The sequence below is a fragment of the Prosopis cineraria genome, unplaced genomic scaffold (assembly GCF_029017545.1).
Source record: "Prosopis cineraria cultivar Desert tree isolate PC_DT_omini unplaced genomic scaffold, ASM2901754v1 PC1, whole genome shotgun sequence".
NCBI classification, from domain to species: Eukaryota; Viridiplantae; Streptophyta; class Magnoliopsida; order Fabales; family Fabaceae; genus Prosopis; species Prosopis cineraria.
Window position 1 is genome coordinate 48258361 of NW_026555332.1, and position 22517 is coordinate 48280877.

A 22517-nucleotide genomic window follows, 5' to 3' on the forward strand; every position below is an offset into this window, starting at 1 on the left:
ACGAGAGGCACGTCCCCCCCGCCCCTTGCGTCTCTCCCTCTCCTCCTCCTCCTCCTCCTCTGTTATAAATTGCCTTCCTCGTTCTGATCTTTCACTCCCGCTCACACTGCTCATGCCCTTTCTTCTGATTACTTCGCCTGTCAAGGTCCTCTCTCCTGAACTACATTGAAAAGGTGATCTTTTTCGAAAAGTTCTATTCAATTGTGAAAGGCAGAGACCCCACCTCCCTCCCTCTCCCCCTCTCTTTCTATCTCTTGTCTTGTTTTCCCATTTCCTGCTTGGTGCTTACTTTCACAGAGAAAGACACGCATGGTGTTTTAGATTGAGACTTCATTTGACGTTGTCGATTGTAGAGTCTGGTCTCTCTTCTTTTCAGATATCTGTCTGTGTTTTGGCTTCTTCTCATTTCTTGCGTGGGAATCACAAATAAGGGTTCGCATAGTTGGGTATCTAGCAGTACTCCACCTTGTTCTCTGGAACGGATACTTGCCTTTATTCAATCTCTTTTTAGTGTGGATTCCATAGCAAATAGTTTTGTCGCTTTTTTTATATTTGATTAAAAAAAAAACTGTGTGAATGATTTATTTGTCTTTCTCTAGCTCTACAATGGCCTTCCATTCTTTATTATATATGGATTTAATGTTTTCTGTCGATAGCCTTTTTTAGAACATTCTTTTGTATTAAAAATTTGAATGCCTCTGGTGTGTGTGGAAGTGCAAGAACTGTGAATAGACAGACATGGAAGCACCCACGAGATCTTATCATGAAGCTTGTCTCTTTAATGTATGGCCTTTATCCTTTTCTTCCCTAACGGGACAGCGGAAAGAAACCATTTTTTTCACCTTTCAAGTGAGTGCAGGTTTGGACAACTGATATTCCCTTCTCTGTATCAGTTTCTTTTAGTTTCTGAGACATGCCCATATGCTCTATTTATTTGATAGGGTGGTCCAACAGACTCAATTGTCCAGGACTCCACCTCCTATGCCTTTTCCTGTTGTCGTTGGCTTCTTCGGTTAAGTGTCATGATTATACCTGCCAAAGGGATTCATAAAGCAACGCATTAGCCAGAACCCCTCCTCCTCTTTTTCTCTCTTTAATTATTTCAAGCAGTTATTAAGGTGGTTCTTCTCCTATTTAGTTTCATCAAATTTCATTTTAAAGGCCTCAGCTTTCTTTTTCACGCACACGCGTATGTGTATTTGTAAGTCTGGCTTATTACTAATATGCTGCATTCTGTGAGCTAATTTAATTACATTATCTGAAGATCCTCTTGTTTTTTGGACTCAGGGGCACCTAGTAGAATTGTTGCACAGTGATGGAAAGGTTGAACTCAGAGCTGTACTTGCAGAACTGCTACATAATGAAAGAGAATGAGAGGTTAAGGAAGAAGGCTCAGATTCTTAATCAAGAGAATCAAGCGCTGCTTTCGGAGCTGAAACAGAAGCTGTCCACGGGGAATACCAAAGGCAATTCTCCCAACACAATTCTTGACCTGAACCTCGGTTCAGGGTCTGACCAGAATGCTTCCAGCTCTAGCCACTAATCTGATTGGAGAAAGAAGTAACATGACCTCTCACAGGGTCTCTTTTGCTTTTTTTGGGGGGGTTAAAAAACCAGAGTGGACAGTATTAGTTGTAGTCTCTGTTTCATAGGACAATCCTAGAATCCTCCATAAGGTTACTGTTACTTCTCTATTCATGTCTCGTTACATTTTCCTACAACCGTCTGGTGTATCTAGGTATCTAGTGGAAAGGAATATAAAGTTGTTATTACATGTTTTTAGCTCACCCTGTCTTTGCCCTGTGTGTGATAGCGACAATGAACAATATGGACCTGGTCTCCATGTAATGAACATGAATTGTCTCTGTTAATAACCAAGCACGCAATTAAGATGATAATTCACTACGCCTGAGGATGCAAGCTTTGGAAGATCCAATCCAATCAAAATTTAATGCATCTCCCTGTCGGCAGAGGTCTAACGATGTGTTCAGACTGTAGAAAAAAGAGGAATTAATAGGAGAATTAACACTTTGATTTGAGTTTTTTCTTAAAAAAAATTGTGATCATTCTTTTATAAAATATTTTATAGATTCATTTTCTCACTGAAGTAACCCAGACTTGGTTTAGTCTGCTCATTAAGCAAACTAGGGTGATCGACAGGACCCATGACGAATGAAACATTATAAGTCACGGTAATATTTGAAAATAAATCCTATCCGTTTACTAAAATAGGTGATATTTATATAGTATAGAATTAGAGATTAAGGTTATGGGAGAATTTTTTATTTATTTTTTTTGTGGCCAAAAGAAGTGACGAGAGGAGGACAAGAATAGTCGTTGAATGTTACGGATTCTGGATGGGAAGAGAATATAAACCAGAGAACGTCATGTGAAAAAGGTTCAGGAAAGAAGTCAATGAGGATTCATGAGATTAGGTTGGGAGTGAGGGAGGGAAGAGGAATGAAAGAGAAGAGGTAAGCCAGACGGTATCAAGCTGTTGGACTAGACATTGTCTCAGGCAGACTTCTTGGTTTTGACCTTCCCGACTCTACAAATAATGGCCCCGTGTCAGATAATATCAGTAATATCTAAATCTGTATATAAATAATACTTATTTTACAATTATTTATTTGATATGAGAATCGAAGTGATGTGAATAAGAAAAGAGATAACATTAATTGTTATCCTATCAAATTATTTGAAATGACGGATTTTTTTGGCGGGAAGAGTGACAAAATAAGTAGTAATTATTATAACAAATTCTGAAGTAAAATTACTTTTAAAAAAAATCTTAATTTTTTAAATTTTTTTTCTCTGCCAAAAAAAAGTAAGATAAAGTTACCAACAATATTTTTATTCCAAAAAAAAAGTCACCAACAATATTACTGCTGAGTGCTAATTACAAACAGGAAAAGTTGTTTGTTGAGAAGGAGTTGGGAGAGATTTAACATACATGTCCTTGACTAGCAATAATTGCTGAGGGCTAAATGATAAAAGTACCTTTATTAATAAAAAAAATAAAAGTTAAGTATACTCATTCATTTAATATTTCACACAAGATCTTTTATTTTGGGAGAGATTTAGCATACATGTCCTTGACTAGCAATAATTGCTGAGGGCTAAATGATAAAAGTGCCCTTATTAATAAAAAAATAAAAGTTAAGTATACTCCTTCATTGTCAATATTTCACACAAGATCTTTTATTGTCAATATGTCACAAGTTTCTTTATTGTCAATAGTTTTCATGTCAACACTTAATACAATGTCCTTCCATATCAATATGTCAAATTGTCAATTTATAATATTAAAAATAAGGGTTTTCAATCATATGCAACGATTCTTTCATTATACTCCCTCCGTCTTTATATATAAGATGTTTTTAACCAAATCATACAGACTAATAAAAGTTGATTATTTAATTAAAAGCATAACAACATTTTAATTTTGTCCCTAATTATTGTAAATACAAAATCAATCTCTTTTTTTAAAGTAAATTAATAAGAGCAATTATTTCTTTTTCTTTTCAATTTTAATAAGAGTATAATAGACTGTTCATTAAAAATATGCGAACAACCTCTCACCTTTAAGGACAAAAAAATATTTTAAAAGACATCTTATATATAGGGACAAAAAGAGTATGTATTTAAACTTCAATTATATGAAACAAAAAGAAATTCATTTATTAGAATAATAACTTTTGATATTTTTAAATTTTTTAACTTAGAAACACGAGTCTTCAATCATATGTAGTGATTCTTTTACTATATGCATTTACATTCCAATCACATGCAAGAAAGTTTCCATTTATTTAAATAATAGCTACTTAGAAACATTTCAGAATGCTAGAAGCAAAGGTCTTTAGTAATGTACATCAATTCTTCTATTATATGTATTTGAACTTCAATTATATGTAATAAAACTTTCATATATTCAAATAACAATTTTTGATATTATAAAAATTCTTAACACAAAAGCATTTTGAAACATTAGAAGTATGGGTCTTTAGTCTTATATAGCAATTTTTTTACTATATGCATTTAAGTTTCAATTATATGTAAAAAAATTTTCATTTGTTTGAATAATAACTTTTGATATTATGAAAATTCTTAATTTAGAAGCATGATGTAATACTAGAAGTAGAGCTTTTTAGTTATATGTAACAATTCTTTCACTATATACATTTGAACTTTAATTATATGTAAGAAAACTTTAATTTATTCAACTAACAACTTTTAATATTATGAAAATTCTTAATTTAGATGGATACCACATATTATTATTTGAATATTACAAATGTATATTCTAATTTTTTTCTATTTTTATGAAAACATCAAAAGATATTTTGAAAATGGAAATGATTATTTTAAAAATTTACTCTTTTTTATGAAAATACCTATAAATGTTTTGAAAATGCAAATGTACTTTTTTTTTATGAAAACACAATGATTATTCAAAAAATTTTCTCATTTTTTATGAAAAAACCTATGGATTTTTTAAAAAATATACATCCTTAAAAGATTAAGTATGAGAAAATATTGGAAATGAATGCAAGTTATAAATTGATGAATAAGTTTATTAACACTAAATTAATACAAACTTTTAAATCTCATTAGGATTTTGCAATAACTATAATTTCTCTATCACAATTCTCAAAACATCAAAGCAAGACATAAGTTGATATCCAATACAAGCTATTATACACTGTCGATGATTTTTCATATACAATTCATCCCTACAAACTATTGTAGTTACAAAATAATAAATCATATTTTATAGAAGTTTTCTTTTGTAGTTTGGTTTTATTCAAGAAATCCATGCTCAATTACATCTCTTTCTCATCTAGCAATTTACTCTATAGCATCTGACCATATAAGCAAAAGATCCTTTGGTGATCCAACATCTGCAAGATTTAGCAAACTATAGCATTTAATCACCAACTCTTCAAATTTTATGAGTAAAAAAAGGAGAAACAAAATTTAGGAATTCCTCAAAAACAATATATTCCTTATATATGAACAATTAATCAGACACTTGTGATCTTGTTCAATGGGATCCATTGCAACTTAGCGAAGACCAGTGAACAATGAAGCATTACATTTCATATAATTGATCCCTCCAAGCTATTACAATTGATCACTCCAAGCTATTACAATTGACCTTTGAGAGTTCAACTCATCACACTTTCATCTTGTTATGGAACTGCAGCAGTGCCATTTTTTTCTGAGCCTCATGGTCCATTGGCAAAATGCCTTCGGTCCAAGAAATATAATTAATCTACATCAGTGACAGTATGAGCAGAAGATATATGATAGCAATTACATAGTCATTTACATCAAGCTCTCTTTTTCTAAATAATAATAATAATAATCAATATCGATGGTCATATCGAGATTCTGATTGTCAATCTCAACTAAAACAGAACTAAACTCCATCATGTAGAAATAGCAGACCAATTCAATGTCACTCTTCATACCAGAAAGAAGACTCTCCAACTCCTTCTCATAACAGTCTACAACTCCCTTAGCATTAAATTTTAACCCGTATGCCAAGTTCATTAACATTGTAAAGTAGCAACAACTAACTAGTTTGAAATATAGTAACAGACCATATGAAATATAGTTACACATGGTAAATGCATCCAAACTACCTTTTCAACATTTGCCAGAGCCTCATATGCTTCTGTGCGCTTGCCGGCATTGAAAGATGAGGGGCCAGATGAAACAACCCAATCTCACCAAATTCAACAAGGAGCAGAAAAACCCCAGGGTTTGAACTTTCTTCATTCCCTCTTTTACCATCTTCGAAATCAAGACTTCACCTTATTTTCCTTTGTCGTCGTCACCATCAAAATCGCAACCACCCGGTGTCGGAATCTTGCAGCTAAGGCAGAACAATGCGAGAAATCACAGCGAGACGAGAGGGAGGGAGAGGATTTCGATAAGGACATTTAAGTCTTTTGCTCAATTTATCTATTGACACCGAACAGGTCCTCCCTCAAATGCCAAGCCCTTATGGGCAATAAAAAATCTGATTAAGTCTAGTCTTTTTAAACAATTTTCCTTAAAGAGCAAGTATTATAACAAATTTTGGGGTAAAATTACCTTTTCAAAAAAATCTTAATTTTTTAAATTTGTAAGTGCTAATTACAAAAAAAAAATTTGGGGGGGGGGGGGAGCAAAAATTCAAACAACCGAAAGAGACATTTCTCCTCTTTAAAGATGCAGCTTTCTATTGGTTCCTAGTTCCTACACTCAACAAAAGACAAACGAGCAAAACCGAACCAATTTCTGACACAACTCTTCAGAGAAAATGTCGTTCCAAATAAGTTTTGGTTCAATTTTCCTCCCAAAGTTTTTACAACGGGGACTTTCCTGTTTCTTGCCCCCAAGAACAATATCCATGCCAACAGCTGCAATTATCTATTCTATCATTATACAAATCTGGGCTGGTCGCCGGCAAAAGAAGATAAAAGAAGGCCACTAGTCCCATCACCACGGCCACACTAACCCATCCTGTAACACAAACACAAACCGGTAAGCTTGGACCAGAAAAACAAAATAGATTGCAACACCATGAATCTCATTCACAGCTCTGAGAATCTAATTAAGCAGGCCAGAAAATGAACTAGAGGACTTTGAACCTCAGACGGCTCCATGAAATTCTATGGAGCAGGGATTTGATACATTACAATAGCTTTGGTAACACTAAATTCAAACTTCCCACAAGTTAATTAAATCCACAGATGAAATTCGAATCCAATTCCCATTCACAGAACGAAGTGCAAATAAAAACACATGGATAAAATTTATAGCGTTTAAATATAACAGGAAGAAAAGAGAACACTATATCACAAACAAATCGCGCATTCAACTTTCTATATATTTTCCAATATTACAATCTCGATATGAAAATATGAGAAGACAGGTTGGTAGGATTGACTCTACAGGACAACTTTATCTCTAGTAAGAAGTCCAACCATACCTGAAGTATGAGGGAAAAATTACATTGAACGGCCTGAAAAACTAATATATGTAACAATCGACTTTAAAAATGATTTTTTATGACAAATTGACCTTTTTATGAGTTATAATAACAAAAATGCCCTAGTTTACTTTTCCAAAACACTCTTTAAGAAATTGATGAATCTTTGGAAAAGAAAACTCATCCCTATACATAAATCTCATTTAAGTCGTAAAATGGAAGAAGGCCTATCCAAGAAAAATACAATTCGTGAAGAAAACCTATCCATGAAGAAGATTCTTGTTTTTTTATTTTGCTTATGTTAACTTTGACTTGAGCTTGCAATTAAATTATAATAAAAATGATACACAAGGGAAAAGAAAAAAGAAACTATTTTTTCAAAAGGCCATTTATTGTCATTCAATGGCTCCTGCCCAAGGACCAATTTTCTGGGTTTTTTTTTTTAAAAAAAGAAAGAAAGAAAGAAAGAAAGAAAAAGAAACCCCCCCTCCAAAATATAAACGACGAGTTAATCGTAAAGTATTGCAGTATACTCTAACCATATTATGCATAGCAAAGTTGTCTTTTCGAATTGACACCAGAGGTAACTAAATACACATACCACTTCTTGGTGAAAATAGTGCAGGCAATCCCATGAAATTACAATACATGTGAGCAATCACTGGAGGAATAATATGTCCTGCAAAACACCAGTGAAAAACTCTAAAAGACAGACCAACCCGACCAAACACAAAAATTTAACTTAGTCGACCTTTTCATAAGAGATGAGCAAATCATTGATATAAGCTGTGAGAACCCAAACAGTAATTTAATACAGACCATGTCGACCAAACAAATCAGGGTTCAATGACCAGTTGAGCAAAAGAAACCATTAACACATTGTATCCTAGTATCGTTTAGAATGCAAAAAACCAACTTACAATAACTTGATTTGTAATCGCTTCACTTTATTCATAAATATAAACTAATTATCATGTTAAAAATTGACAACTACTTATAAAAAAATTAACAACTTAACTTCTTCTTGTGAATCTCTCTCTATAGAAAAACAGAGAAATTGGAAACCATTAATTGGTTAGTTTTATAGTTACCTTATCAATTACATTCTATATTTGACATGTTTATAATAATAGAGAACAAATAATTTAGTTTAAAACAATATTCTTAAGCAAAGCAGTCAAAGGCAAAAGATACCTTTTAAGACACTAGACCTCTAAAAAGCTTTATGCAAAAGGCACTACAAAAGCGTATGTTCAAGTGAAACAAGGCATTCAAGCAAGAAAAAAATATGCTATATATAAAACAATATTACAAATATAATTAATCATCCAAAAATTTAATTATTAAATGAATTAATATCACTAATCAAGCATAATAATCATTTAAATATAGCCCACAATGTGAAGTGCACTTATGAAGTCATTGCCAAATCTCAAAGCATAAAGTTAACTAACTTTACAACTCAAAATGCATGTGGCTGTGGTCCATTGCTTTATTTTTATGTGTTTGTTAGCAAAACCGAGAAAACTAATAGCCTAAATAATAATATTCTAAAATAAGAATAACTATTTTACCCTATTTTTAAATCTCAGGTCGGTTGAGCTTCTAAGATCTGGTATTGAAGCTTTATTCTCCTATAACTTGTTTTAAATTTCAAGTTAGGCTCATAAACTCTTTCCCTTTAAAACACACAAAAGATCCTGGGATGCTTTCTCATAAAGGTGGAAAAAAAGCAAAAAAGTATCCAACAGTGCCAGGTTGAAGGCTGTGCCTCTCATGGTGTGACAGGCATTGGCATTGAACAATGCCTTGCCTCCACACCTTGACTACCATGTTCTTGACTAAAAGTTATGAGTAATCATCTTAAACATAAATTGTTTTTGAAGATTATAGATGAAATATCCAGCCAATGTGCAAGGGCAGGGTACACATTGCAGAGGCTATACACAATATGACATAGGTGATACGACATAGAGTGTATATGTGACATAACAGTTGGCCAAACATCACCTACCAGTTCGAATGAAAAGAAATGAAGCGTATGACCCAAAGATAACAGTGTAGCCAAGCTGGAGACCTGCAGATATAATCAATTGTGCGTTGTGAGTCTGTTATCAAACAAAACCAAGGGCAAAGCCTTGACATGTGTTAGCCTCTAGAATAAAACGCACTGACCTTGCCAAGGGAAGATTTGAGAAAACAAAATCCTGACACAAGATATATAGTAAAAGATGAGCATACCTATGACCTGGGAAGCCTTGATTATGCTGTAGTTTTGCTTATAGTAAATCTCCATGAAATGATTTAAATGTGCTGTAGATCAATTACACAATAAACTTCTCAAAAACCGTCATACCTCCAAGAAGTTGAGAGAAATCAAACATCCCCACCCCACCCCACTTTAGTTACTTTACATCCATGCAGAACTCAAGGGAATATTTTTCAAGGGATGTAAGCTACCAAAACCTTTGTCTGCCCTATGTGCAAGTGCAAGCCAAAATATGTATAGTTTTCATCAGTCTAAATTATTTCCATGCACAACAACTTTGGGCAATGCTATTGAAGTTGTGTAAATATGTGCTTGACAGTGTATGCAACCTATTCTGATTGGTCTTGTAATAGATTATGAACATTCTAATAACAAAGACAGCACTCATAACTTTCATAAAATGAATGATGAACTTCGTCCTTGTGGTCTAATTAAAGTTAGAAGCAAGCCATTGTCTGAAATCCTAAGATAACATTAATGGGTGCTTAATCCCTTCTTTTGATAACATTTCAACAACTGAATGCCAAAAGGCTACTAATTATGTGTCATACAGAAAATGCTGCTTCATAAAGTGTCCCAAATAAAAGATACATCTTTTCATGTAGAAATGCATTATTCACTTACCCAAGCTGAAGAATACAGGGCAAAGAAGTATAACACTGTATATTTTGAGTCCTCCACAAAGAAGTAATGGTATCATACATGCTCTAAACACCAACTCCTCAGTAAGGGGTGCCTGTTCAACAAATTGTAACTAAGTAATCTCATATTGCATGTATATATGTAAACTCTTTAAATATATGTAAACTCGTCAATATTCTAAAGTTTATAGAGTTCCATCCCTATAAAAATGACAGCATAGTCCCTAGAAACCAACAAAGAAGGTAAAATCAGAAGAGGACATAAATAGTACACTTGCTGCTAAATAATCGATGGGGGATAGTGTGCGCCAAAATTTGCCAGCTGAATCCTAATAAAAATTTTCATTATCTTTCTCGTAAAGGACTTGTCAATCCAGGCAGTTGTTTCACAAATATGTGTATAGCTTAAGGTATATTAGAACTCGCTACATGTTAACAAGTATAAGCTTGGTACAACAAATAGATCAAGCAATAACTGCACTTGGACAAAAGAAGGTAACCGAGATGAGCAAGTTACACTTTTCTGGTTAATGCGATTAAGTTAAGTGGGATGTAAATGACAGAAGGTCAACATGAATCAACATGTAAAGATACTAACCACAATACAAGTTCGCCATACTAAAACATTGGATAAAATGGTAGGAAAACAGCCAAGAAACCTCAGTAGGACATTTCTGCACAAATCAAATGAAAGACTTCCACTGGAACTGCTGTATTGCCTCCAAGAATCAATCAATAAGAGAAGCTTGAGGAATATTGATCCAGCATACATTAGAGAGGTCAGAAAAAGAGGGATGGTCACTGCTTGCCACTGTTTCATACAGAAAAGTGCATTTCAGCAAGCAAATTTAGGAATGGGCGAGTGACCCTGTTTTCCCATCTGCATAGCACACAAGAGTTTAACTTGGAATTACCATGCAGGAAAGTTCACATTCTTTCCTTTCTATATTTCCAAAAGAAAAAAAAAATGCCGTTACATGCAGGAATTCATTAAACCAGGAACAGTTTTAGTTTGAATATACGAAAACGAAACTCACACTATGATCCGCTCTTATACCATAAACAGGAAATAAATATGCTGCTGCCCTGGTTCGTACCTGCAGCATGGTAAAACAAAGGCTGAAAAAAGATTAATATAATTGCACGAGCGGTGCGAAACTAAAAATTGTAGAGTAACTTCAGAGGTTATAAATACACAGTGCGACTCTAAAATCTCAATCAGCTAATTTTACATGACAAATCGATTTTCTTAGATTTTCCAATGATTTGTCATCTACTTCTCGTTACACAAATGAATTACTATAATGTTATCACAACCCTATCCTCCGAGTCCAAAGAAACAACTAAATTATTTATTCTTATCATAATAAGTCGAAGTAATCCGATGTAAAATTTGTCTAAATAATAATAGTTCAGCGCATCAAAAGCTGGGGGGGGGGATATAATCACAGCCCAGGTCCAACCCCCTCTTTCTTAAAACATTGCTAGAAAACAGAGATCAAGATTAAAGAATACTACCCCGCAGGGTGAACAGGATGATCAGGCAGGAAGGTAGTAGAAAAAGAACAAGAAAAGCGCACACTTACAGGAAGGATTAGTGCAGAGACGAAAAGCGACAGGATCGAAGAAATGATGGCACAAATGAAGCGTCGGACCATGTAATTGTTGAAAGAAGGAGGGGGAGGCAACCGAAGGACCAGAGTGGGAGCGTAGAGAATGGCAACGTATAGAAGGGCCATAGCAATGCAAGCTATCATTGCAACTGGCTTCGAAAGGCCGCCTTCTTCCTCCATCGCTAAGAATCCACGAACCCTAGAGAAGGAGGGCGAGAAAGAGATAAAGATCGCGTCTTGACTCTTGTGTGTCGAGTATTGAATACAGCTGAGCTATTGCACTATTTCTTTTCCGGTGGAGCGCCACTTTGCGACTTCGCTCCCCAATATGTTGCAGGCTTGCAGCATAGAAGACAGTCCATTCGAGTTTCGGCTTCCACGGCACCCCCGGAGAAATAAAATTTCAACCTTTCCCTTTGTATTGCAGGGCGAAAAATAAGGCCTTTGTATTGGTAACATTTATATGATCCAGCATTTATGAAAACAGGCAGCTGGTCTTGTGTATAGCAGTAAGTCTGAGAAAAATGACGTAGCTTCTCGTTCGATATTCTAGTACGTATCGATAGATGATTGAGACAATGGCAAAGGATTGATGGTTAATGGTTACTAACTTATAGTAACTAGTACCAACACCGATAAAAATATAAGTTACTAAATTAAATTCGTAATTTCTTTCTCTACAAAATAAATCACTAAATTCAGTCATCTAATTTATAAACATGAGCAATAATTTAAAATTAAAATATGAATGTAAAATCATCACTAATCACTAGTGGTGGTGGTAATTAAATTGTACTCCCTCTATTAAAAAATATAAAACATCATTTTTTAAGGAGTTATATGTTTAAAAATGTAAGAAATTTTTAATTTTTTTGAAGTATAATCATTTTTTTAGTGTCTCTATTAATAATAATTTTATATTTATTGTAAGATATTTAATAGGAATAAATATGAAAAGATAAAGTTAATTTAAAAGCAAGTAACTACTTTATTAAAGTGAGATTCTGTTAAAAATATCTTATATTTTTTAATAGAGAGTTTTTAATTTATCATTTTTAACGTTATTAATTTTATGCAAAAAAATCATACTTATATTGACATCAATATCAAGAAATAATCACAAAAGTTACGCATATGGAGATATATATATTAAATTATGTCCTGTCAAAGACATGATACGGTATTTGGTTTTTAAGAATGAAGAGACGTTTTAATGAATTGATCCATTTCTCACCTTCACCAGGGGTAAAAAGCACCAATTTTATTTTTTAAAAAAAAACAGAGTATCGTGAATATTGTATGATTCACATTAACATTATCAAAACTCACCCCTCAATCACAACAAACAAATATAATTAGAAGCTCCTAAGCTCACATTATAGCTATAAAAGATAAAACTAATATTCTTTTAGAAATAATTGTCAAATATTTAGAATCCTATAAAAATCCTTTAAGTTAATAATTTAAGTTTAAACTTAATGATTTATAAAAGTATTAGAAACATGGAAAAGTTTTGAAAAGTAAAATACTTCAAAATAAGGTCAAAAATGTCATTTTTGAATATTTTGGTCTATGCGCCGCAACTCGTGATCCATACACCGTGGCATGTGGTACAGAAAGGTAAGTTTTCTTGTTGTATCGTGCGCCGCGACTTGCGTGAAATGCGCCGTGGTGCACGTGTCCATGATAGCTTTTTTGAACGAACTTTAAACACGCGTCATTTTCACATTTGATGTCCGATTAGAGTGATTCAAGTGCCCACACGAAGCTTATTCAATAAGCTAACTAATGGTACAAGTTTCGTTACGATCCAACACCTTATGAGAATTTTAAACATTCGAATGTAAAAAGTCAGTTTTTAAAATAATTTTTAAGCATCCAAATATCCAAAACTCATAACTTATACCATTAACCCATTGTGAGATTTGAACCAAATCCAATAGATCAAAATAATCTTGATTGAACATTCAAACACACAAAAACATATCAAATATAAAATTTGACCATTCAATGGCCATTTCACCTAATGTGGCTAAAATACAAAATCAACACTACATGGACTATTTGGTGTTTATTGCCACATAATACACTACATATACATTATCACCACATAGATAAAACATTTCTTGCACTTGTATTAGTATTTTAGCCCATCACCATAAAATTTATCACATATTCACATCATATATAATATTAGGCTAAAATACAAAATAACAAAGTATAAAACAAGTGCAACCAATTAAAATAATATGCATTCCTAGTTGGCAACGTATAATATCATCCATATAAGTTTATGTACACCACTCAAACTAAAATCAAGCATTACTATTCGTGATGTAGCAAATCTAAAAAATTGCCACATATTCACATCATATACAATATTGGGCTAAAATACAAAATAACATAATATAAAACAAGTGCAATCAAATCAAAATGATATACATTCCTGGTTGGCAACATATAGTATCATCCTTATAAGTTTATGTACACCACTCAAACCAAAATCGGGCATTTATATTTGTGATGTAGCAAATCTGCTAATCCTTACTTGATTCCTTCCCTTACTCAGTCTCAGCGATAGAACCTGTAAAATAATAATTACGGAATGAGATAAAAATCTCAGTAACTAAAATAATCTACATTATTGATTAACATGTCAAGTTATAAGCAAGCCTTAAAATAAATAAAATAAACACACCATATAAACTTACTACAAATTACATGCATGATCTCTAACCATCCAGTCCTCCAATACTCTTGACCGAACCGGTAGGCTATTTTATAGAATCAAACCACATGTATGATCTTCAAACCCACCGGTAGGACTACCTAGCCAAGGTGTCCTAACCTCCTTCTGGATTACTGATTTTCCCTATTATAAGTAATTGAGGTGTTATTGCTCTAACACCGCATCCTACAAATGTTAAGGAGTATATTCTCCAACTTCACACCCTTTTGGGTATTAAGGAGAGTAAGTCTCCAACACCACACCCATTTTTGGGCACTAAGAAGAGCGACTACTGCACTTGGCATCCCGAGGTGCCAGTAGTGCCATATGGATTTAGTCTTCCCCACTCTACTAGGGTGACCTTCCACCCTCTAACATGCCACATTTCACTACATATCTCCACTTGACCGTGCATAAACAACTTTCTAAACAAATATAACAAATCTTACCATTTACTTCAAAAATATAGAATTTCACAAACCAACACTCCACTTATTTTCTAAAATAGTTAACCTTTACGAAATTTATACATATATACACAACAAATCATAGAAAAGTAATTTGAGAATAACTTATATAAGGTAAGAAACAATGTAAATTATCTAATTATTTCAACCCTTTTGTTACTAAAAGGGTTACCCGTGGTACTAAATCTCTTCTTGTGTCAAGGTAAATCTTCCCACATCACAATTTACATCAACAAGTACTATATGTAAATTTTCAATTAACACAAGCACTATTAGCTACCAATAACTCTCAATTCTCCCACTTCTCACTTATATTCTCAACAAATAGGCTTGCTAAAATTACAATTTGTTCACACAATCTCTTCAAACCTCCCTTTAAGTCTATCACATCATAACAGTTAATATCTCAAATTATCACACTTCAAAATCCCATGATCAAGTTAAGGCTTAATCCAACTTTTACCAAACAACAAAGTAACTTCATGTTATCACATATCTAAGATCAATAAACTTAAATCAAACCTTTAGAGTCAATAGAAACCTTCAAAATATAGACTTATGGCTTAATTATTCAGAGCAAATTCTTCCACTTTCAAATCCTATGGAAAATGAGATGAAAAAGTAGAAGATAAGGGTAGGAAACTTACTCAAGAGTTTGAAAGCTCAATTTAACTTCAAAATCCTTCTAAAATGATGTCCTAGCAGTGCCCAAAGCTCACCCCTTTGTGTTCTAGGTTTCCCACCATAAAAACCGTCATTTTCTGATAATTTTCAAAAATTTAAGTTGCCTGCTGTGCTGTGCGCCGCGGCTCACGACGCAGTGAGCAAAATGTTGATTTTGCTCCCCCCGGTGCCATTCGACTTGATCCAACTTCCATCTTAACTCAATTTAGAGCCATATATGATCTAAAAATTCAATTAGCAACCCAAAAATATATTTAAATTAATTAATCATATTTTTAACTAATCTATCCCTTAATTAGTCATTTTTTCATATTTGAAGTTTTCGAATGTTATAGATATAGGGGTGTTCACGAGATGGGACGAGTCCCGTCTTCCGTTTTAAAAAAAATCATAATTGAATTTTAGTTTAGTGTTTTGTCCCATTTCGAAAGTCATCCATCCCATTAGGAATTGAGACGAGATCAGAACAAGATCAAGACATCCTATCCTATCATCCTGATAAATCAGACAATGTTGGAGAAAAATTTAGATAATAACATTTATTAAAATTTTAAATCATATACTTTATTAAGTTTAAAATTAAAATAATATAAGTACATAAATCACAAGACTTTAAAGTCAATTATTAAATTATATCAATCACAACTATATATTATGATAGTAATTACAAGTAATTTTTAGGCTATAAGAATATCAATAATAGGCAAGCCAAGCACAATATCAAATCATTATTTTTTTACTTTAGTTGAGGTGTGCTAAGCTATTACTTGTCTGAAAATAAAATAGAAAATACGCTATAAATAAAAGTTATTAAATAGATAAATATATGAATAAATTGTATTAATATAATTAACATGTTATAAAAAAATATCACTCTATTTACTCTATGTCATTAAAATCATTAATATAAAAAACTTTAGTTTGATATGAGAATTGCAAGTAATGAAATTATAATTGATATAATTACTATAAATATAAATTAAATTAATATATTTAATGTATATTTTTAAAATAAAAATAATATATATAATATTCAGGACAGGACATTCCTATGATAATCCCGTGTCCCATCTCGTCCTGAACCCTTTTCTTGTCACGTTCTATAAAGTCTGATTCGGATTGTTTTTGGGCTGAGATGATACCGAGCAAACAGGATGAGTACAAGCTGAACACCTCTATGTGGACGCAAGGATTTGCAAGCATAGTTGTCAAACTCTCGAGTTAACTTTTCGAATTCAACATTTTTATGTTTTTAACTTATAAAATTGTGTCAACTCACTCATAAACTCAGACTAAATATAAACTCGATTAAACTCACGAGTTTACTATTTTTATGTTTGTAACTTATAAAATTATGGCAATTGATTCATAAGCTCGGACTTAAAGTCGAGAATAAGAATCAGGTCTAAAAGGCCGTGCTTAAAAGCCCTGTTTAAATAAGGATTCGGGCTTTAAAAATAAATTTTTTTAAAGTAATCAAACTTGAGGATTTGGCCCTGATAAGCCCTGTAAAAAAAGGCTTAGGAGGCCCTTCAAACTCTGTTATATTATTATTATTATTTTTTTTTTGGTGAAACATGTGTTTGAAACCAATGACCTACTCACCCGACTCTACACGCATTATATTATTATTAATTTTAATTTATTCTAAAATTAATTTAATATAATTTAATAAATATTAGTGTATAGTATACAATTTTTGATATTTTTATATTTATTATATTTGTGTATTTATAAAAAATGAACTATTTTTTAACCAAGATTTAAATTTTATTACTAGACTTCTAAACGTGTATTATTTAATTTTTAAAAAATTATAAGAATTTTAATTTTTCTAATTTCATAATTTTTTATTTAATTTATAATGTTTAATTTTATTTTATTTTTTATTTTTTGAAAAAGAGCTTGCAGGCCCAACTTTAAATCCTTTACATAAGGACTGAACTTGAGAAATAGGATTCAAAATGAAGAACTGAGTTTTAGGGCTCAGGCCCTTATGGGCTAAAGTCCATAAGGGTCGGACCCGCCCATATTTTCAGTTCTACCTGAATTATATGCAAGCTTAGTTAAACTTGTTGAGCTCATTATTTTTTTTAGTTGAGCAAGTTAAGTACTTCCTCTATTTAAAAATGTAATGCATTTTTAACCGAATCTTGCTTCTAATAAAGTATTATCTAATTTTTAACTAATTCTATCTTTTCATATCTACCGCTCTTAAACAACTTACAATAAATATAAAGTCATTATCAATAGGGGCACTTTTAAAAAAAAGGTAATGATTACATCTTAAAAGATTAAAAATGTCTTACATTTTTGAATATCTAACTTTTCAAAAAATACCTTATATTTTTTAACAGAGGGAGTATATATTATAAAAAATTTGATTCATAAAAGTTATAGGATTTTCTTTGAAGAAAAAAAACTTAAAATACAAAAACTAATATGAATAAAAATGAAAACAAAAAATACCAAGAATAATTTCCCTGTTTTAAATTTTATAGGTTTTATATATGATAAATTATCAACATAAATGAGTTTAATTCTAATAATTTATATTTTAAATATATTTCAATTACATTATGATTATATTTTAATAGTTATTTATTAATGAAGGTAAACTCTTACGAGTTTATGATCTGAGTTAATGATATAAGTTTATACTTCCAACATGAATTTATTTAAACTTATGAATTTAACAACTTTGTAAAGGAAAGATGATTTAGTGTTGAAATAAATAAATGTAATAATAAGTTACCTTATTTTTTTTCTGTGTATTTGTGTATATTTAAAAGTAAAGAGATTTTTCTCTACTTCTTTCGTTCTTTTTACTCCAATTTTCTCCCTCGTCCAAACAAACAGTTAGAATGTTACACACACACACACATTCTCCTTGTTGTACGGTGTGTATAATTTTTGTAAAATACATTATATTTATATTATACTGTCTAATTTATTTTAGGTACAAATATTATATCTAATTTTTAGTATCAGTATTATATGGATTACATGTGAATTATGTGATTTATTATATTATATATATACATTCAATATCATAATTAAAAGTTTAAACCATGGCTTCATCTAAAAGTTAAAAAAGGATTGAGGTGAAAAAACACTCATCAAATGTTATGTCACATCCAACAGTTTAAAGTGAGAAAAATGATAAAAATATTCATAACTTCATCAAATTCGGTGTAAAAATAATTAAACCATTAATTTTGTTTTAATTCTATTAGTTTTATGTGTTAAATACTAATCGTGCTTGCTATGTGTTAGTCTTTGTTAACGTGAACTTAAAAAAAATAAAAATACTCGCGAAATTGTTAATCGAAAGCATTTAGTAGTTTAAAGTGAGGAAAAAGATAAAAATATTCATAACATTGTTAAAGTTAGTGTAAGAGTGATTAATCTATTAAATCCTTTAAATGTTAATCATTCAGCTGACACATAAATAAAAGCTGACCATTTTTTTTGCTGACAGACAAAAATATCCTCAGGTAAAATTTTATGGAGGTTGATCGGTTATCATGTGAATATTATGTGAGAAAATGTCATTTTGATCAAACATTAAGTTAAATTGCTTGTTTATTTATAGTAATGGTAAAAATCATTTAAAAACTTTGAACTTATTGTAAATGAAATTACTTAGAATTGTGACAATGTTCTTAAGGCAGGCGGAATAGGAAGTGTGCTTAATCTCAACATTCGATAGTGTACAACTTATTTCATTTGAGAAATTTGAATTCATCGTAAATGAAATTGCTTAAAGGTGAAACAATATTCTCAAGGCAGGCACCGTATGAGGTGTGCTTAATCTCAATATTCAATTGTGTACAGCTTATTTCATTGCATTGAATCTCAAGTTTTGTGGATAAGAAAAATGAGTGAAAAGGGTGGGATATATGTCAACGGCAAAAATGAGATTTGGAGGGACACATTATCAATCAACCTTTGTAGAAATTAATATGGGAATATTTTTTGTTTGCGTTAATGAAAAAATAGTTAACTTTTGCTCAGGTATGAGTTAAATGGTCAACATTTAAAGAATTTGATAAATTAATCATTTTTGTATCAACTTCAACAATGTTATGGGTATTATTATTCCTTTTCTCACTCTAAATATTTGGATGCTTTTGGTTGGTAACTTCGTAAGTATTTTACTTTTTTTTTTAGTCTATGTCAATAAAAATTGACACATGACAAACACATTTAACATTTAATATTAAAAATTAATGACATTTGAGTAAAATTAACAATTTAATTATTTTTCCACTAACTTTAATAATATTATAAATACTTTCGCCTTTTTTTTTTCCGGGCTATTGAATACCTCTACCGATCGCCCGATGGGTATTTGATTAACGCTGGAAAAAAAAAAAAAAAAACCAGAGGCTCAGTCTGAGCAATAAGGTAAAGTACCAAGCATCGAAAACTCACCTCACCCGGTCGCCCCTCACTTGCAAAATTTATTTCTTCTCCCGTCGATCTCGGTTCCTTCTTTATCCAAGAAACCGAAATATAGGCGTTGAGATTATCAAAACCCTAATATTACTCGAAGTCCAGGTATATTTTCTCCCATTCATCAGATCTCATGGCGAAAGATTTCACGGTGCCGCCAGTGGTTTTTCCATCCGGTGGCAACCCCACCACCGGTGGAGCAAACATGCCGCCGAGGCGGGTCCCTACGGCACCGTTTCAACCGCCTCGACCATCCAATTCCAGCATTCCCTTCATGTCCTTTGACATGGGGTCTGCAGCCGCAACTGCCCCCTCCGGAACAATTTATGGAGGCCCCGTCGGTGGTGGTAGCTCTGCGAACTTTGACGATGAGGAGCCTCTGCTTGATGAGCTTGGGATCCACCCGGATCAAATCTGGAAGAAAGTCAGATCGATACTCAATCCATACCGGGTAAATTACGTCGTGCACAAGGACTCTGATCTGTCAGGGCCAATTCTTCTCTACATGTCCTTCTGCCTTTTCCAGTTACTTGCTGGAAAAATTCAATTCGGTGTAATCCTGGGTTGGATTGTGGTATCGTCTATCTTCTTATATGTGGTATTCAACATGTTGGCGGGCCGAACTGGTAATCTAGATCTGCATACTTGCACGAGTGTGGTGGGGTACTGTATGTTGCCTGTAGTAATGCTATCGGCCCTGACTCTTTTTTTGCCGCAAGGTGGGATCGTAAGATTTGTGATTGCTGCGGTGTTTGTGCTGTGGTCAACAAGGTCTTCCACGGGTCTTATAGTTTCGCTTGCTGATGGTGGGGATGAACATCGCGGGTTGATAGCATATGCTTGTTTCTTGATCTACACCCTATTTTCATTGCTTGTCATATTCTAGTTGTGATTCGCACTGAAATTTTGAATGGCAGTGCATAATTTAGTGGACAGTTTTCTAGCTTTTTGGTAATTTTAATTAATGTAGTCTCATACCATAATATGATGGAAATTTGAGATGTAGAAAATGGAAATATTTCTGTAATTGATTTTTTTTTTATCGTGCTTCACTTTTATTGCAGTATTGTTTTGTGAAATTGTGCATATTATATTGGATTCTGTTTTTGTTGAAATTACATCTCTGATGCTTTGCAGCACATCTTCCGGTTGAGCGAATTCAACATTGTGGTTTTATGTCTGTGCAATGGCTTTTTAGAATAATAGGTGTTCCCAAAACATGAAGATTACATTGAATCTCCATCACTTGAGAGGCTGTCAACTTGATTGAATAAGCAATTGGCGTCCTTAAAAAGTATACTATCATTTTAGACTACTTAATCCCTCGTCGTCAGAAATACTATATATGCTAATAAGGTGACTTGAACTGGGGACAGCACGCCAACCTTGATTTTGTGCACGATATTTGAGAGCTATAACTTCAACTTGTGGAACTATGGAAGAGAAAAGAAGTCAAGAAGTGTGAAATAGTATGGGTCATATTCATTTTTGTCTGTATTTCACAGAATATTCATGCTTATGTCAAAGAGCATTCCATCAAATTCTAAAAGCTGTTGAACGTGATTGTGGTTACTATCTCTACTTAGAGGGAAAAGATAATGTCAGTCTTCAACAACATGATTGTTCATTCCGGCCATTGCTCCCGTCACCTGATTTTTTGGGTTTGGTGAATAAAACGCCATTACTCATGGTGCAGAACTTCCTATCTTTGGACAAGATATGGAAATGGAAATAGAAAATTTGTAGTAAAGTTTTCTCGAACTACCACATTTTTTATCTGTTGACTGTAATTTCTTTTTCATACCCATGCTTAGCCCCCTTCCCCCAAACACCCTCCCCCCCCCCCCAAAAAAAAAAAAAAGAAGCCTAGAACTGGTTTAATTTTAACGTTGTGCTTTACGCTTTTACATTTGAACATATACTGTTGCTCTGTAGCTGCACTTGCAAGAAAGTTTGATTTGCTAAAACGATTATTCTTGTTGACTGCCATATAGCCTGGACTGCTTTCCCCTCACATGGATGATCGTTTAGCTCTATTTTGTTTGTTAATTGGAGCAAGTATAAATTTTAATTTTGTCGGGAAACAGAGAGAAGAGGAGAAGAAAATGGTGTGGATGAAAATTGACTAGGAACATTGACATGTTTCACGCATGCATGGTTCGCATATATTTATTCCTCTGTTATCTTTTCCTCATTTGTTGCCTGAGCAACGTATTATTAAATATTGATCCATACTCTTTATTATTGTTAGGTTACACCTCTGTTATACTATAAGATAGTCTGTGCGATCTTGTATGCTAATAATTTACTATAGCTACACTTTATTAATGTTTCTGGAAGAACTGTGTTTTGTCTTTTTGAATCATTTGTTTTGACGGTTTTGAGGATCATGAAGGAAGCATTAGGGATTTCTTGCGTTTCCTTATCCCTATTGCTCCCCAATAGTCGGGTCAGTGGCCAAGACAATAGTGGCTGATGACAATCTGAAGGCATTTGATCTTCGGATGCTCTTTCTATTTGGACCTCTTCAAGTAAGGACACTGTTCAAGGGTTTCCGTTAGATTTAACTTGTGCCTTCTCTGTGGAATTATAAGTCTTGTAATTACTATTTTACTTATTTTTTGAGTTATGGCAACCTTCAGGCACAGTTCATTATTTGCAGGTTTGCTTGTTGA

The 22517-nt window shown here is 32.8% G+C and overlaps 2 protein-coding genes across 5 annotated transcripts; one reads left to right on the forward strand and one right to left on the reverse strand.

The window, feature by feature from the left end:
• Positions 1-6186: 6186 nt before the first annotated feature.
• On the reverse strand, positions 6187-11957 carry LOC129318807 (CAAX prenyl protease 2). Of its 4 annotated transcripts, none has more exons than XM_054963770.1 (8): positions 11479-11950; positions 10930-10989; positions 10491-10703; positions 9876-9987; positions 9224-9295; positions 8997-9059; positions 7584-7661; positions 6187-6513 (listed from the first exon to the last, which is right to left on the reverse strand). In XM_054963770.1, exons 1-8 carry the CDS (start codon positions 11683-11685, stop codon positions 6356-6358), a joined length of 963 nt encoding a protein of 320 aa, XP_054819745.1. In that variant the 5' UTR covers positions 11686-11950; the 3' UTR covers positions 6187-6355. The 4 variants fall into 4 exon arrangements, 3 of the variants coding, with proteins under 3 accessions (XP_054819745.1, XP_054819759.1, XP_054819753.1); XR_008595319.1 differs by lacking the exon at positions 9224-9295 and adding an exon at positions 9158-9189 and having other exon boundaries at positions 6273-6513; positions 11479-11956; XM_054963784.1 differs by lacking the exons at positions 7584-7661; positions 9224-9295 and adding an exon at positions 9158-9189 and having other exon boundaries at positions 11479-11957.
• A 7820-nt stretch (positions 11958-19777) lies between these two features.
• LOC129318829 (uncharacterized) lies at positions 19778-20894 on the forward strand. Its single transcript, XM_054963798.1, has one exon. The coding sequence runs from the start codon at positions 19976-19978 to the stop codon at positions 20726-20728; it is 753 nt and encodes a 250-aa protein (XP_054819773.1). The 5' UTR covers positions 19778-19975; the 3' UTR covers positions 20729-20894.
• The last annotated feature ends 1623 nt before the right edge of the window (positions 20895-22517 follow it).